Source organism: Syngnathoides biaculeatus, chromosome 16 (assembly GCF_019802595.1).
Source record: "Syngnathoides biaculeatus isolate LvHL_M chromosome 16, ASM1980259v1, whole genome shotgun sequence".
Lineage (NCBI taxonomy): Eukaryota > Metazoa > Chordata > Actinopteri > Syngnathiformes > Syngnathidae > Syngnathoides > Syngnathoides biaculeatus.
In genome coordinates, this window is record NC_084655.1 from 11,721,395 (window position 1) to 11,739,746 (window position 18,352).

At 40.3% G+C, this 18,352-nt stretch overlaps 1 protein-coding gene across 1 annotated transcript in view; it reads left to right on the forward strand.

The window, feature by feature from the left end:
* The window catches only part of smurf2 (SMAD specific E3 ubiquitin protein ligase 2), a 54,235-nt gene that overhangs the window by 26,234 nt on the left and 9,649 nt on the right, over nucleotides 1-18,352 (forward strand). The window contains exons 2-12 of the mRNA XM_061846502.1: nucleotides 2,784-2,822; nucleotides 4,888-4,996; nucleotides 7,055-7,188; nucleotides 10,346-10,411; nucleotides 10,721-10,805; nucleotides 11,447-11,530; nucleotides 11,641-11,852; nucleotides 13,246-13,330; nucleotides 14,050-14,208; nucleotides 14,317-14,364; nucleotides 16,617-16,818. Coding sequence (XP_061702486.1) covers nucleotides 2,784-2,822; nucleotides 4,888-4,996; nucleotides 7,055-7,188; nucleotides 10,346-10,411; nucleotides 10,721-10,805; nucleotides 11,447-11,530; nucleotides 11,641-11,852; nucleotides 13,246-13,330; nucleotides 14,050-14,208; nucleotides 14,317-14,364; nucleotides 16,617-16,818 — 1,223 coding nt within the window. The remainder of the gene's footprint in view (nucleotides 1-2,783; nucleotides 2,823-4,887; nucleotides 4,997-7,054; nucleotides 7,189-10,345; nucleotides 10,412-10,720; nucleotides 10,806-11,446; nucleotides 11,531-11,640; nucleotides 11,853-13,245; nucleotides 13,331-14,049; nucleotides 14,209-14,316; nucleotides 14,365-16,616; nucleotides 16,819-18,352) is intronic.

Below are 18,352 nucleotides of genomic sequence, written 5' to 3' on the forward strand. Positions count from 1 at the left end.
ATTTTGAAATCCACATTCATTAAAATGAAGTACATTTAATCTTGTAAGGTATGTAGAGTGTAGAGTCTTATCAAAATTTTCAGCAAGGGGGGCATAATTGATTGTCCCTTCAAAACCGATTGATCGTACATTTTTTTTTAGTCTTGTATGAAAATTCTATGCTATGACTTACCTTTTCTTACTATTTATTTATTTAATTTTTTGAACCTGTCCTGTTCAGCTGCATTGTCATGCAAAATGATGTATCTATGCCTTTTGTGCTGGAACAGGTTTGCTGTCACACCTACGGACAATTTTTTCTTTAGTCAATCTTTCATGCATGTTTTTGGAATGTGGGAGGAATTTCTCGTGAAGCAGTTTCAAATGCAAACAGATTTGTTTAAATGTGACATTTATTTCTATCAAAAACACAAGACATTAAAAAAATGTGGAACACACGTTTGTCATCTTTTTAAGCACAATTTTAACCAACAGTGGTATCTCAGTTGCAACACCACTACATGTAAAATATGCCAAAAAAAAAAAAAAAAAACTCAGGGTGAAGAAGACAAAGAAGTAGTTTCAGGACACATGTTAGCTCAGTGCTGATTGAGTGGTTGGGGGAAAAAAAAAAAAAAAGTGAATAAAACTTTTTTTTTTTTTTTTTTTTTTTAATGAAACCATTACTTTATGTAGTGTGTGTGCTTAAGATTGACATCTTGGTCAATTCCTCTGCCACAGTGTGACCAACTGGTTAACTGTTAAAGACAACGGGTCACTACACATTAACAATAATGGTGTGGAACTTTTGCCTTTATAAAGAATTATTAAGGTGTTTAGTGTTATTGGACCGTGATGTTCGCGGATGATATTGTTAACTGCAGTGAAAGCAGGGAGCAGGTGGAGGAACAATTAGAAAGATGGAAGTACGCACTGGAAAGGAGAGGAATGAAGATTAGCCGAAGTAAAACAGAATATATGTGCATGAATGAGAGGGGTGGTGGGGTCAACAATACAGAGCAATGGAGAGTGTGGTAAGGAAGTGAAGAAACGGGTCAAAGCGGGGTGGAACATTGGGCGGAAGGTGTCTGGTGTGTTGTGTGACAGAAGAGTCTCCACTATAAAACAGGGTGAGGCCGGCCATGATGTACGGATTAAAGACGGTGGCACTGAAGAAACAACAGGAAGTAGAACTTGAAGTAGCAGAAATGAAGATGTTGAGGTTGTCGCTCGGAGTGAGCAGGTTGGATAGGATTAGAAACGAGCTCATTAGAGGGACAGCCAAAGTTGGATGTTTTGGAGACAAAACCGAGAGAGCAGACTTTGATGGTTTGGACATGTTCAGAAGCGAGAGAGTGAGTATGTTGGTAGAAGAGGAAGACCAAAGAAAAGGTTGATGGATGTGGTGAGGGAGGAAATAAACACTGTGGGTGTTAGTGAGGAAGATGCACGAGGTAGGCTTAGATGGAAAAAGATGACACGCTGTGGCGACCCCTAATTGGGACAAGCCGAAAGGAAAAGAAGTATTATGTCATTTAGTGTATGTTCTTGAAGTCAAAGAGTAAGCTTCACCTGGAGCTGCAGTAAAAGAAAAGTAATCAGTGTAAGTTTCTTAGTGCTTTGTTCAAAGTAGCAAGTCAGTGGGTTCAAGTCCAAGAGAAGTCACGAGTCATTGCTCTTCCAGTCCAAGTCGATTTGCATGTCTTTTAATATATTGTCAAGCCATTAAATTCATGACTCGGGTCCAAGTCATGTGACTGAGCTCCACACCTCTGGTGTTTATTATTGTAAAAATGTCTACAACTTTACAAACAGACATCATAGCGAAGGCCATTTCTGCCAGCTAGCGGGGGGCATCTGTTGTGGAATTTGGATCGTGATTCATTACGGCACTGCGTCTAAGAGTGGACAACATTACTTGGGGAAGTACACTTAATTATGCTGCGTTCACACTTCACAGTTGGTTCCGTTGAAACAAACTGAGAACCAGTTTGTTTTATCAAAGCACACAAACAAAACATTTGTGTGCTTGTTTTGGAAAGTGTGAATCCTATCACCCGTAGCCTGTTGTGGCCCAAATAAGCACCGTTCGTCCTGCTGACGCACTTTTGAAATTGATTTTGGAATGTTTTTGGGGTCTTGGCAGGTAAAAATAAGATGAGAAACATATTTAGCACAACAGATATTTTGTACACAGTTTCATCCTAATCATATATCAAAGTAATGGTCCGAATTTTTTTTTTCCCAATGAGTTTAAAAATACATCTTGATGTCCAAGCTGTGAAATTATACACAGTATTGTGTGTTACATTTCTTTGGAATGAGCCTTTGCTTGTTGCCATCGTGAATAATATTTAGTGCAGGGAAATAAATGCTCTCAAATCTTATCAGCGCTTTGCTTTCATCAGCATAAAGTCCCAGTAGTTTCCTGACCAAACTCATTCATCACTAATAGAAACTCAGCTTGACTCACCGCCTGTAGCCGTCAGTCCCGATTTCCAGGGAGTGACAGCGTTTCCTCATCCATGTATGCGGACATGCACCCACACTCACACACGCACAGAAAATTGATGGACGTGTTGTCTTTCAGCCATTTTGTTTGTTTTCAGCTCAAAACATGGCTTTGTTAATTTTCATCTCTGTCATTTAAATAATGATGAACACTTTCTGGTATATGATGAGTTACTGGTGTGAGTGTACAGACTAAAATATTGACCGTGTTGGAATATCTAGAAATAATTGTCTATGGTAGTTTGATACCTTTGACTTTAGTAACATGAAACTGGCCATTCTTTTCATTTCAGTCCTCTGTGCCAAAAACCTTGTCAAGAAGGACTTCTTCCGTAAGTATGAGCCAATCTTCTTCATTTCACAGGCTATTTAAGTTTGTGTTTGTAAATCTACACGAAAGGTATTTTGACATTAGGAAATGTGGGTCATGCCGCTCTGGTAAAATTCCTGCTGCCAGTTTGTGCCAGACATCAGCACATCATTTGCACACATGTGAATGGTTTACTAAAAATAGTTTGTGGGAAGTGTTGTCTGCTCAAACGTGTGTAACATCATTTTTGTGCTGTCTCAATACACTTAATTTTACATAAATGCAAGTGGCTTGAATCAAACTAAAATTGAATTGAACAACTTTGCACTAACTAGCTACAAAAGGCAAAGTATCCCTTACCTGGTCAATTTTGCATGCATTTTGTTTTGTTTTCATGTGTTTGGGTCAGGCTGTCATGGTCAATGCGCATGTAAAGGTCGAGTGCTCACTCAGGTGGTTTCTGCGGTGCCTATTCCTGCCATTCCAATGCTCCGGAGCTGAGCAAACATTGCATTTGAGGGAGTCGGTAGAGAGCAGCACCGAGCAGAAAGATAAAACCGCCAAATTTGTCATCAGTTGCGCTGTGATTGTGTGTTACAGTGTGCTTACTTAAATCTCAAGATGCAGTATCGTCATCACGAAGGCACTGAAAATCAGTTCTGTGAATGAAACTGAGAGATGTTAAATAAGAAAAAAAAAAAACATAAGCTCCTCCTCCTGTGATGTCCGCAAAATATTATTTGGTACCATTTAGTGATAATCAACACACTTTTTATATTTACTCTAATAAGAATTAGAATTATACTAAGCGTTTTAGATCCCTTGAAAGTCATAGTAAAAATCTTTTATATTATTATAGACAAATGCAGTGGCTTGGTCTGCATCTTCAAAGTTTAGCATCATTTGTTTCTTGATGCAGCTTAACATCCAATTTGCTCTAATTTAAAAAAAAAAAAAACACGAAACATTGTAAATTAAATTAATTCCCAGAATCCTTCCAGATATGCATAAAGAGGTGGCAGAAAGTGCATGATATTCCAGGGGTAATATTTCCAAGAGGAAAAAATTTAGTTTGGATTTGAAATATAGGCTATCTTTTCTCCCACAACTCATATAATATAGATTTAATTAATTGCGTTGCTCATGTTGTGCTGAGCAGCCAGACCCTTCCCAAGATTCTTTTCTGATTATATGTTTATCTTTGGGCAGCACGGTGGATCAGCTGGAAAGCATTGGCCTCACAGTTCTGAAGTCCCGGGTTCGATCTCAGACCCGCCTGTGTGGAGTTAACATGTTCTCCCTGTGCCTGCGTGGGTTTTCTCCGGCCACTCCGGTTTCCCCCCCACATCCCAAAAAACATGCAACATGAATTGGACACTAAATTGCCCCGAGGTGTGATTGTGAGTGTGGCTGTTTGTCTCAATGTGCCCTGCGATTGGCTGGCAACCAATTCAGGGTGTACCCTGCCAGCTGACAGCTTGGATAGGCTCCAGCACTCCCTGCGACCCTTGTGAGGATACGCAGCTAAGAAAATTGATGGATGGATGTTTATCTTTACAGTTTTCATCTTCATGTCGGCATCACTAAAAAAATAAAAGTAATAATCAAATAATTGTAGAGTTGCTTCTAGTGACAAGATTTTATGGCATCTCACGTGACATTGTTCATTCTGATGGTTTGAAGTTTTGTTTGACTTTTTTTTTTCACCACAAAACCATAACCCACACATTTGATTCTTTGCAGTTTGATAGATGAAAAGAAAAACAGATCCATATACTTGATGCAATGTTTTTTTTTTCTTGACATAATAACCACAGTAACAGGCCAATAATGATTAATCGCAGTCCTATTTTCCCTTGCGCGTGCCATGTCTTATTCAATTGTCTGCATCCAGATTTGTGCACTCACTAGCCAAACCCCGTCGAGTACATCTGCAATCAAAATGTAAGAGCTGTATGAAATGTAGCATTAGTATTAGTATGAGTATCAGTATTATCGCTACCTTGACAGCTATGACATCCTCAGATTGTGCATGTTTACGTAATGCGGTGGTCAATTCGTTTGGTGGTACTTTTGTCTCGATGTAGGCCTCCCTGATCCTTTTGCAAAGGTGGTCGTGGATGGTTCGGGCCAATGCCACTCGACTGATACTGTGAGGAACACACTTGACCCCAAGTGGAATCAACACTATGACCTGTGAGTTACCTCCTGTATTTCAAAGTTTCCCACCCAAATAAAAGTGTATTTTCATGACAGATGAAAGTTTAAGATCATGTTTGAAGCCTCACAATTTTGATGTCTCCCCATTTAACCTTAGTAAGTACATTTAAAAATGTCAGAATTTGAACATTACCAGCTGTAAAAGCTCACACTTTTCTAGACAGTTATGACATAACCCTTCAATGCGAGCAAACAGTCTAAAAATGTCCCCTGGAACAGTATTTCATACACAAAAATAGACTCTAGTAGTATTTTCTTCCAATGACTGGAACACGTGCATGTCCAGTACATTTACCCTGATCTCCTTTCCCAAAGATGGCTTGTCCCGTGAAAGTAACCTGGAAAAAATTCAGACAGAGTGCCTGAGTGAATGTGAGAGTGAAAGTTTCCAATGTTTATCCAACCGACGAGCGTAGCCAACTGCAGAAGGAAGCGTGAGTCTTAGTTTGTTTGGTTGCTCAGGATACCGGACACACTCTTTTGCTCATTGCCAATATACAGTATTATCTGTTCATGTAAAATTTGACTTTAGGGGCAAATGTCGTGCATGTATTTACATTTTAAGAGTTTGATGGAGGCAGACCTAGGCTTAGCATAAATCCTTTGGGATTTGCTGTCAATAATTCCTCCAAAATTGCGTTGAATATACACCCTCTTCACTCTCCTCTTTAATCCCAATTTAATAGAGGAGAGGTTTCAGTCAACTGATCAACCCAACAAGCTATCTGGCCTTAAATTATGCTCCACCTGTTCTCCTTATGCAGTGTCTCATAAAACATATGGCACAGTTTATTCTTGCATAAGCACATTTATTAGTCTTGCTCTATAAATGTCACGAAACCTGATTAATTGTGTACAAGGGGTGCTTACCGGTAGTTTATGATTGAATTCAGTCCCTACGACTGAGACGTTATTCGAATCTGATGTTAAGTCAGAATGCGCTGTAGTCCATGCCTAACCTACCCTCATGCAGTATAAGTCAAAATGACAATAAATGTGTGTTGAAAACAATTATCAGATAAATATAAAACAGTGACATGAAACATTATAAGTATGGCAGTAAGTGAGCATGCCTTCTTGTGCTGCCTGCCAATGTATTCTTACGTCGCTGTGCAAACTAGTTCGTTCCACACCCATCATAACCTCGTAATTTTGAACTGTCACAAAGTGGCAAATTGTGGCTACGACCAGGAGCGGCCATGTTGATTCTGTATCAACTGGTTAGTGTTCTGAAGCAGAGATCGCCAACTATCGTATCATGGCCGTTTGCCGCGTAAGCAGCTCTGCTAATTTCCTCAAAAAGAAGATGGTGTTCTCTCTTTTCAAAACTTTTGTTGAGGGTTTTGTCTAATGCTACAGTATTACATTAGTTTTACAATTTCAAATTTACGATTTCAATTTTGGGTCTCTTTTTGAAAACTACAATCAGCAGACAGTACCACGACTTGTGCCTTTTTTTCCCCTCAGTTGTTAATCCCTTTTTAGCATATTACGCTCTCTTGGTGCATGACCGCATATGTTATCAGACATGATTTGTAGACTAATTAATTGTATTATATGGCGGGTTTTGCAGATGACCAGGACTTTACAGTAGTTCCCTTCCACAGTGTATGTCTGACCTAGCCGCGCTCTCACATCGCACCCCAGACAGGCATTTGGCATTGACCCAAAATGTCCAGACGTCTTACTCACAGACCATTGTTTCATATCCCTTTTGGTAACTGCTATGATAATTACAGTGAGATCCCCTTCTGTCACTTCTACAGAGTTTTATTTAGGAGTGAATCTACCCACTTACACGTGTACTGTTTACTCGCATTTATAGTCTCACCTGAAATTGTGACAAAGAAAGAACATATAACGTCATCGTAGGGAAGCTTAAACATAGAAGCTTTTAAGAAAGATGAACGTTTTTGAGGGGCTGCTTGGACCGATTGAGCTATCTTTAATAAACACACGTAGCGCAGTCTTATTGTGAATACTGTGTATGTGAGTATCAAGAATATATTTGATGTATTTGTATTTTCACCTCAGATACATCGGGAAATCTGATTCTATCACTATCAGTGTGTGGAACCACAAGAAGATTCACAAGAAACAAGGTGCTGGTTTCCTGGGATGTGTTCGCCTTTTGTCCAATGCTATCAACCGCCTTAAAGACACAGGCTGTAAGTGAGGCTGTACTCGACCTTTATTTGTCGTGTGACATTGAAATATTGTTACATTTTGTAATTGTGAAAGACATTAGGATTAAAGTATCTCTTGCCATCTTACTCCCTGAATTTCCAGACCCGTAAACCTATGTTAAGACAGACAATGGCGGCATATACTCTATGGCCAAAACTGAATTTTTTTTTTTTTGTCAACGTCATTTCACTTAAAGTAAAATAAGAACCAGAGGTTCAATGCTACATAGTGTGGTGTCATGTCTTGCTCATTAAGTCAGACACAACCCAGACTTGGGAAAAGTGGGGTTAACCTACAAACCACATCACCCTGTTATTACACTAAAAATGGCTGGTCAGAAGACGCTGAACGGATAAATTAAACTTTAAAGAATGGTTCTGTAATGACAGGTAGTTTCAATATAAAAGGCCCATCATCCATCCAAGACAATGAATGGTGATGCTACCAAGGAAGAATAATAAATCCTCCTAGTACTTATACTCAGACCAAGGGCAACTCGAGGTTCTCTATGCTCAAACATGCGGAAAGTAGATCGAGCTGAGGGTGTGCTTCCTTTTTGCTGGGCTGCCACTCCACCACCTGAAACACAAAAAACACACACAAAAACTGCCTGTTTTGTGAACTACTGTATATCGCATTTATTACATTCTTGACTTACACGAGGTCAAATTTGTGATATTTAAGTGACCATTGACATATTTTATGTAGTTTTAATCCTCCCACACGCTTTAAACACATTTTATCTTGGCCTGTGTATCTGTTTTTTTTTTTTTTTTAAATCAGATTAATCACACTTGAATTTTGAGTCATCCCGATTAATCAGAAGCGCCAAAGATATCATATTGCTTTTAGTTGGAATTTTAAACTTGTGCTACGATGAAAACAGAGTTCAACGCTGCACTGTATGCAATTTTTTTATTTACTTTTCCCCCCTTGAAGCACAATTTGGCGTCGAGAACGCCAGATGGAGTCTCCTCACTTTCTTTGCACCGGCATAAACATTGATCCATCTGTGCTTAAGGTAAAAGAGCATGTGTGGTCAAAATAAATTATTAATCAGCGTTTATACATGATTAATGCGATTATTTTTTTTATGACGCATAAGTTAACGCTTTAGCTTTTACAGCCCTAGTTTAAACTCATTAAAGCACACCTAAACTCATTATAACACACTTTTGAAGTATCGCTTTGTGCCTGTTCTTACCCTTTCACTGTCAAGTAATGGGTGACTAGGGTATAAGATAACTGAGGAAAGAGAAAGTCACTCACACAGTTCTCAAATACAGTAAGTACCAAAGAGGGCTTTTTTCAAGCTGTTTGTTTTGTCTTTCCAGTTAGTTTAATACTACTAATGATGATGATAATAATTCATTTGATATGTAGGTGCCTTCCAAGTCTCTTACGGTCACCAATGTAGTTTAGTGGAGAATTGATACATAATACAAAAGAGTATTAAACGTATGCTTAAACACCATAATGTTCAACCAATCCATGTAATTTTGCTCAACATTTTAGTTTTATGTTGCTAAAATTTCAAAGTTTTCCAGAAAATGGGAGCCAGACCTAAACACTGACAAAGTTCAAAACCAGACTGAAAACAGATGTACTGTATTTAGCTGCGCATATGACAACTGAAAGTATTTATTGTGTGTACCCCTCACTTTTAATGAAATTTGTTATGTATTATTTGGTATTTTATTTACCTTTTTTTTAACGTTATAGGACTTGGTCTACTGTACAAATTACAGTCGACAACAACGGTAAACTTTCTTCACCTAACTAAAATCTGCCAGCTCAATGCTAACATATAGTGTAATTCCATAGACGGGCTAATGGAAACTAGCATGGATGTTACTGTAATTATGAAACTTCAAACAACTGCACTTGCTCCAATATTCTTGTATAGTCCGCAACGACAAATCTTATTGTAATTCTACTTCTTCAACACACACGGACTAAAGTCCCCAACTTTATTCAAAGGCGTTGTTTTCCCCGAGTGACAGAGGAGACCTAAAACTTGTGCCACAGCTGCGAGTGGTTTACCGCTGCATTTCCTTGTTGTCCTGGCCTCACTCTCACCCGTCAATGTCCCCCATCAGTTTCCTCAATAGACATTGAAAGAGACAACAAGAGTGTGCCTTTGGGGACTAGCCTCCCTCTATATCTGTCTGCTGAGCCAGACAACCGGTTATTTCATGCAGACATGCGTCAAAGTACAGCTTTTGACTCACTGTGTCTGTTGTTGTGTTTGTCTTTTACTGTGAGTGGCAGGTTTGTCCCATTTGCTAGCCCTATACAGATCACTGGTTTTAATTCAAAATTTGTGTTTAATTATATAGTGTCTTGGTTCCTTCTTTTACATTTGTATATAATTGCAAAGGGTTCTGTATTTCTTATCTTTATTTACGTCTGCCCATGTATTTAAATGAAATGGACCGATGTGAGCGAGAACATTCCTGAAGAGATCTATGCGTGTTTAGTGTTTGTCTCTGTGGCTGCTGACCTTCCGCCAGCCTTGTAATGGTTTGACCATTGCCTGTTTTGGTCCCTGTTTAGTCTAGACAAACATCCTGGGCTGATCTGCATGACACCCAGACAACAGAGAAGAGAGAGTGTCCATTTTAATGTCTGCAGGCAACATGAACTTTTTTTTTTCCCCCTTCCCTCCTGATGTCTCTATCTCACTCGCAAATTCCAGTCTTTAAGAACTTCAGACAAAGACTTTCCAGACTTGGCAGTAGTTCATGAACATGCTAAGACGGAGCGGAATAGTGCAGGCTTTGTACTGACATTTGTAAAATGTTTGACCTTTGCATTTGAACTGAAGCCTACTCTGTAGCTATGCGCAATCAGATTTTCATAGCCTTCACCCATTGTGTAGACTGGAGACTGCATAGAATGTTCGTTTGGGACACCCTCAATATGTGGCCCGCAGACAGATGATATTGTAAGCAATTGAGCCTGTAACTGCAGTATAGGCAAAAGATGCAGAAGAGGCTTTTTTATTACATTTAAGAATATTGTTTACATGTAGCTGTACAAAACTGATGAGTCGTCCCTTCACCCATCTGATTTTTCAAACTGTTTTCATTTGCTGTTTATCTCAACTTTCTTTTTGCATCTGTATTACTTCTACAGATCAGAGACTAGACTTGAACAAGCTGAGTCCAAATGACAGTGACACAGTCAGAGGACAGATCGTGGGTGAGTACAAGGATCGGATCACACCCAAAACGAAAATAGTTTCAATATGAAATTGCATGCCAGTAAAAAAAAAACAAAAAACACAGAAACATTTTCCTTATTGGCCTGCATGTTTCAGGTTGTTTTTCGACGACCTAATCCATTTATCACATTCTTCAAATAAAATGTGGTGTCGGATTTCAAAACAACGAGACTATACACACACATATATGGCTTGATTTTGTGCCAGGATAACATAACTCAGCTTGCTCTATAATCTGTTGTCTAGTTATTCCAATGTGTGCATCTGTCTGCCATGTGTTGCTTCAGTGAGCTTGCAGTCCAGGGACCGGATAGGCATAGGAGGCCCAGTGGTAGACTGCAGTCGACTTTTTGACAATGATCTTCCAGACGGGTGAGTAAGTTGGGGGGAAACCTCTTATCATTTGAAAGGAAGCATATCCGACAGTGTTGCAAGTTAAATAGAAAATTCTGCAATTTGAAATCTGGACCATAGATTATTTTAAACTTTAGACTAAGGTGTCTATGTGCCCTGCGACTGTCTGGCAACCAGTTCAAGATGGAGTCTGCCTTTTGCCCGGTGTTAGCTGGGATAGGCTCCGGGACTCCCGTGACCCTTGTGAGGATAAGCGTCTTGGAAAATGGACACACACAAATAGATGAACAATGGGAGTCCTGGGATGCGCATATCATGAAAACAATGAGTTCCAACCTGGGATCAATGAGTTCATGCAATTTATCTTCACAGTATACACCATTCAGAAATGAGGGTGCATATCCAGCCAAATTAGTCCCGTCTTGTCCCCCGTCCCACAAACAAAAAAATCATAGGCCGTATTTCCAGCATCATGACGGAGTACTAAGCCATAGTTCTGCGTCATAAAATTAGCGTCCCTGCTAATTTCTGTGCATCTCGGCCCAGAAATGCACATCAAGCAAGCTCCCTCTAGAGACATTGAGACACTGCGTGGTATATGAAGGGTCCTGTGGGCTGTGGCTGATCACTTTTGAGCATGTGTATGTTTCTGATGCCAGTTGGGAGGAGAGGAGAACCGCGTCAGGACGAATCCAGTACTTAAACCACATCACACGAACCACACAGTGGGAGAGGCCGACCAGGTGAGTCCACATTAAGTTCTAACCCTAGAATGTTCAAACAGGAGAATTATGAAGAAAAACTCATCACATCCTGACTGTGCTTCGTCTTTTTGCTCCCTGTTGTCTCTCAGACCTGCATCAGAGTACTCAAGCCCTGGGCGGCCACTTAGCTGCATCGTGGACGAGAACACCCCCATTAGCACAAACGGCGCCACGCCGACAGCATTGCCACCAAATGACGGTGACCAACGGGCCCAGGAGAGGCGTGTTCGCTCCCAGAGGCATCGCAACTACATGAGCAGAACACACCTGCACACACCGCCAGACCTTCCAGAGGGCTATGGTCAGTGGCATCACAATTCATCAAAGTGATATATCACAATGTTAAAGCTCATCATTTAGTACCTGCATCCTCATCAGGCAATTCTAATTTGTCAGAAGTGTGAATAATTGAGGATCACCTCATTCCACATGCCAAAGCAATAGAGACAGTAACAGAACATAAGATGGAGCACAAAAATCTCCTTTTACACTGAAGTCAGGGGCTACAATCCACCTTCCTATATAGTGCAGTGGAGAAGTGAGGAGCAAATTTTAAAGGGGTGTTATTATGGACAATGTACTCTTTGTTATACACTACATACAAATAGTTTCCTGGTGTGCCTGCCCACCCATCAAAAGTGAAATTTAACAATATATTACAACTTTGATTATCTGCCTATTTTTGAAAATGTGTCTTTGACAGACTCTGGCAATTACTTGGTAGTTGGCTGGACTAAGTTCTAGTGGGATAGAACCACGGCCAAATCATATCAAAGTCAAAACCAAATCAGAACTGTAGTGTTGGCAAAAATGATCATTCGCTAATGGTATAGCCTGCAGTGACTTAATAATAATTTTATCATAATGTTCAGCTACGTTGTCTATGTGGGGGAGGGTGCGGTAATGGCTTTGCCCATGCCCTCCTTCCTGCTGAACAGTGGGCTCAGTTAAGCAACTCATCTGAGCCCTCATTCACTCCACAACCTCTCTGTGATGCTGGAGCTCCGCACAAGGAGCCTGTAATACTAGCTCCATTTTAGACAATCTAATTGAACTGATATAGCTGTTAAAGGCCGGTTGTTACCATTTGGTCGCCTCCCCACATCTTTCTCTTTTCTCGACACAGTGAAACACATTCATATAAAAAATAAACACACAGCAGCTGTAGTCCTCCACACATCTTTGGGAGTTTTGTTTATCCTCACATGATTTTTCTTCAGCGGGGTTTTGGACCCAGAGCTGATGAAGCATTTCTTAGCCTTTTGCTCAGCGCCTCAGATTTAGTAGGCTCCAGTCTTAGCCTCTGTAGGCTTGTCTCCTTCTTCACTCTTTCCTTCATTCCTTAATTTTTTTGGCAATGGTGTTTAAATCTGTCAGCAGATATATTTTTCCTATGTGAGCACCCATAAAGAGTTTTTACCTGCACCATATACAGCGCATTAGTTGGAAGGTTCTGAGTAGTTGAAGCAGGATGATAATCCAAAGAGGTACCAGAAAGCGCTCTGCAGGCAGCACCTTGACAACGCACAGTGTAGCAGGCAATGATTAATTAGCTCAACCCTCAAAAATAAAAATCAAATCCCTCCTTCCTCTCCCATGTTTATCACCCTGTGCATTTTCAATAAATCTTCAATTTGACCCTTTCTAGCTACCAATTAATGCATTGTATCACGTGTCTTTTTAACATTTTATAGAACAGAGGACCACACAGCAAGGCCAAGTGTACTTCCTTCACACTCAGACAGGTGTCAGCACATGGCATGACCCCAGAGTACCCAGGTACGTGACCTCCAGGAATTGTGTCATCACCAGAACAACACATGACATGACCGAACAGTTGAGGAGCTGGGCACATGCATTGCTTCCACACCTTATCACAAACCCAATGATTTTACCATCTGACGCTGAGATAGATTAGGTTGCGTCCTGATGGGCCAGTCAGAGTTCATAGCATACAGCTGGTTGCAAGTCTGTCAAGTATTAAATCTTTTTGGAAAGTAGACAGTCGGGCGTGTGTGAAAAGCATCTAGGCCTGCAAAAACACAGACTTTAGTGTACCACAGACAATATTAACAAATCATGGCTGATATTGTAATATCTGGCAAGCCTTGAGTCCCTCTGGCTTCGCCCAATAAAAGGCTGACTTTAAGAAGGAGAAATGTTCTTCAAGGATTGAAGGATTTGTATTGTCATGTCTTCAGATATCTACAACATACGGAGAATTGAAATGCTGTTTCTATCTCGCTCTACAGTAACACATCATAAGTAACGTAAAATAGAATGGATGAAATTAGCGGAAAAAATGTGTGTATGTGGTCTGTTTTCTCAAGCTATTATTGGTGAATAGTGAAGAAAGTTAGAACGAATGGAGCTTCTTGGATCCAACTTTGGCTCCAGAAAGATTCTTTATATTGGAATGGTATGAGTGGCAAAATGTATTTAATCCATGTATTTATTCATTTTTATTCTGTGTCATTTTTGGTTTTGTCGTGTGTCAGAGATCTGAGTAATGTGAACTGTGAAGAACTGGGTCCGCTTCCTCCTGGATGGGAGATAAGGAACACTGCCACAGGCAGAGTTTATTTTGTGGACCACAACAACCGAACCACACAATTCACTGATCCTCGCCTTTCTGCCAACCTGCATAGAGTCCTTAAGTGAGTTTTGAACTTTTGTAGCCCCATCGGGAAATCATTTAACAAGGCAAACAAAGCGAAAAAAAGTTTTATATCCGGGACTCAATTGTCTTTGTTTTGCACTTACAGCCCAAGCCCCAATGGCTCACGAGGAGGTATTGAAAGTCAGAATGTGAGGTGAGATTTGTTTTTCATTCCAGGAAGCCCCTGTTGCACATGACCACACATTCTCTCTGACTTCCACTTTTCACACAAACATCACACGTGCTTAAAGGCTTATAGAATTTCTGATCATAAAGGCATTTCAGCACACTATCCGTCACATAGCTGGTGTTGGCAAGACATCTGAGAGGAGAAAGGGAGACGACGACACTAGTTTACATCCAGGAAATAGCACATGAATGTAATGCCCAAGTCTGTTAATGAATTGTGTGTTTGGGTCAATCTTTGGAGGTTTATGTGGCGGTTTATGTGTCTGTGCATGGGCCAACCAAGCCTTTGAGCGTGGCCCAAACATGTGTTCAGAATGTCTTTGCCTATGCAGCTGTTCAAACACCTACTGTGCTTTTAACGGCCATACAATTACCTATAAGCCTTTGGTTCATGAAGATGGAGCGTGGACGGGTGCCTTGAAGGGCCTCGTCTACCTGACCTCATTCTTCCTCTGCACAGCGACGGAACGCATTGCAGAGGTATCCAGTTTCTTCTTTTCCCGGTCATTTGGATCAAAGAACATGTTGGGATTTTCTGTTCTTTTTTTTTTTTTTTTTTTTTTTCATCAGCAGTCCGATGTAAAGTCTTAAAAACCTATTCTGGCACGGCACTTTTTTCCAATGTAGACGCTTTCACGATTATATGTAGGAGTTGTTTTGTTTATTCTATTATAACAGAAAGATTCAAGTGGGTGAGGGCACAGTAATTGTGTTCATTTGTGGCTATTTTATTTTTGGTCATTTTTTTGTCAAAAAAGTATTCATTGTACTATATGTAACAGAATTATGCACTCCAGTGCCACATGTCCAGGTTTTTTTTTAATTGCTTGAGTTTTGTAATAAATTGAATCGCCCAATCATTAATTAAACCAGTAATTTAGTCTCTTTGGAACAGTTGCTGCAAAACTCAACAGCTTAAAAATGTTAATATATTCGCAAATGTCTCGTATCTGGAAAAGATATCAAGCATCATGGAGTTCCATCAAGACATCTGCCTTTTATCAATTTCAAGATTTCACCCCCTGTTCCGTCATACCACAAAAATGTTTGATATACTGTTTAAAGCTGTCAAATTTGTCATTTTTAATGCTGATTTTTATTTCATTGGGACTTTTTCTGGGCATCCAGCAAACATTTTGCTGTATGTTTCCCCCATGATATTACCGACCTGACTATTCAGGGTCACATTTCAGTAACTGAATCCTTGAATCCAGACCTGTTTTGAATATAGTTACATGAGACGTTGACATGGAATCCCCCACAGGATTTTGATTTATGTTTCTTCATTTTGGTGATGTGTCGCAGCAGTGGATGTCTGTAGTTTGCAGAGATCTGCTCATCGGAGAAAAGGGAACTCTGGTGCATTTTGTGACCAGGAGAGTTTTGGTGAGGGATAATTCTTTTATAGGTGAAAGTGCAGATGTTCTGTGCCTCCCCTCATCCTTCCTCTTCCACTAAGAGTTGTCTGCTCAAATTGGATGCTGTTGGGCAAGTTCGCTTCCTACTTCCCATCCCTCACTCGGAGTCTAGTCTGCAGGAAATAAAGGGATTCAAGAGGAGTTCTTGAGAGTCCTTTGGGGCCCTGTGGCTTTATGTGCTAACAGGAAGTGATTGAAAAGCCTAACTCTATTCCACTTGGCAGACATTACAAACTAACCCAAGTTGTCAATGTCATTATAGAGAGTGCAGGCCATTAGAAGGGTATTTGATAGCAATTGTGGTCTAATTTAACCTCTGACAACTGCAGCCCGCCTGAGTCTGCTGATTGGTTTTCCTCTGCCTTAGTATGTACTTTATGAAAAGTTTATTTTTAACTGACGTAAACTTCTATCAAAATCAATATAAGTGATTGTTAGTACGAATGGTTTGTTTGTTTCTATGTGCTCTGTGATTGACTCACAATTAGTTCAGGGTGTACTCCGCTTCTTGCCCGATGACAGCTGGGTTTGGCTCCAGCACTCCCACGACCCTCGTGAAGATAAGGTGCTCAGAAAATGGATGGATACATAACATAAACAAAACATGTACAAGTATGAAAGGTTCTATTTATTATGTAGCTCCTCAGTCTGTTATCTAATTTTTTTGTCTAACAATGACTGGTCTCACAAGTGCTTTGCTTTGGTTGAGTATTAAAAACCTCAGCTGTAGGTAAATATCATATCTTCTCCCTTAGTTGTGGTCTTTCCCATCTTCCTTAAAATTCTATTTCTATTCCAGTCGCCAGAACCAGTTAAAGGATCAGGTCCAGCAGGCTCTGGTGTCTACAGGTCAGCTCCCAGAGGAGGCAGAGTGTCTCACGGTACCCAAGTACAAGCGAGACCTGGTCCAGAAGCTAAAGATCCTCCGACAAGAACTGTCTCAGCAGCAGCCACAGGCAGGGCATTGTCGCATCGAGGTGTCCCGTGAGGAAATATTTGAGGTGAGGTGGGATTGACATCAATGATGTCGTCACATCATCTGGTTTACCGAGACACCGCAGGGCAGTGAGCCCCAAACATTTTTGACCCCACCCCCCACCCCTTTTTTTATGGGGGATGTGTGAAGGATTTTCATTTCGGTTTAAATAATTACAGTGAAGAAAATAATTATTTTGAACACCCTGATATATTGAAAGTGCTCCCACTTAGAAATCATGGAGGGGTCTGAATTTTTCATCGTAAGTGCATGTCCACTGTGAGAGAGATAATCTAAAAAAAAAAAAAAATCCAGAAATCACAATGTATGATTTTTTTTTTTTTAACAATTCCTCACTGTATTTGCTATTTATTTAACAACAGAACAACCAAATGCTGTTTTGAGGCGACTCAAACAAATTAATGGTATTTCTGTTCATTTTAAAGCAACAATGTGATTTTGATGTGATTAAATTCGTTATGGAATGAATTAAACTACCGTAAAGTAAAGGTACCACTTGTAGATATAATGCTATTATACTGTGAGGCAGACAACAAAAGATCTGCTCTTAGTTAACTGTTCCAAGTTATTTTTAGATTTACGCAATGTTATGTGAATGTTTTATCTCTATTTCATGTCTCCCATAAACAGCATTGCCCACGGCTGTTTGACTGTGACACACACACACACACACACAGCATTATCTGTGATGTGTGCAGCCTTTCTGTTTCCAATCTAAAGCAGACCTCTGTCTGGGTAGTATTTCTGCATCTGTGAGGTGCAGGGCCTTTATCAGAGCAACAACACCTGCAACAGACTGTACGGCCCTCATAAACTATGCGGTGGAATGTGCTGGAACAGCTATGTCTGTTCATCTGAAGAAAGACATTTTTGTTGGCTGATCTCACTGTGAGAGAGACGGGCGGTATGGCAAAGGACATCTTAAGGTTGTGCGAGATATGACTGCATAACTTCTCCAGACCATCTGAACAACAGACCCATCTTAAATCCTGACTGAACGGGCAAATGGTAGCCCGTGGGCTGTCAGAACCTTCTTAATGTGTACTTTTTAGTGGAGATAAGACCCTCCTTTTTCCCCTCACAGTACCTCAAAGTTGTCTGACTCATCTGAAAGGGAAGAGTGGAACGTGGCTGTGAAAGAGACTGTGTTATTATAGTCTTATGACTGCGTTTATTATAACTGCCCCTAATCCACTTTTAATGAACACCATCCTTAATACTGCCAGCAGTCTGCACATGGGATGAACACTAATTGAGCTGGAGCATGACAGCAATGAACCAATCGATCTAAACTATAGAAGCAACGCACCGCAACATCACAGAACTTTTCACTCACACCTTCTCAATAGCTATAACATTGTCCTGGGGTGCACCCTTCTCACCTCTGTTGTGAAAAGGTTGATAACTAGTGCATCACTGGTTCTGCACATGTACAATTTAATTATGGAAAGTGTACATTCCAATTTTTGATGCAAAGTTGTCTATACGTCCTTCATTTGGATTTGTGCAAATCTGCAACTAGGAGGTTTTATAAAGTC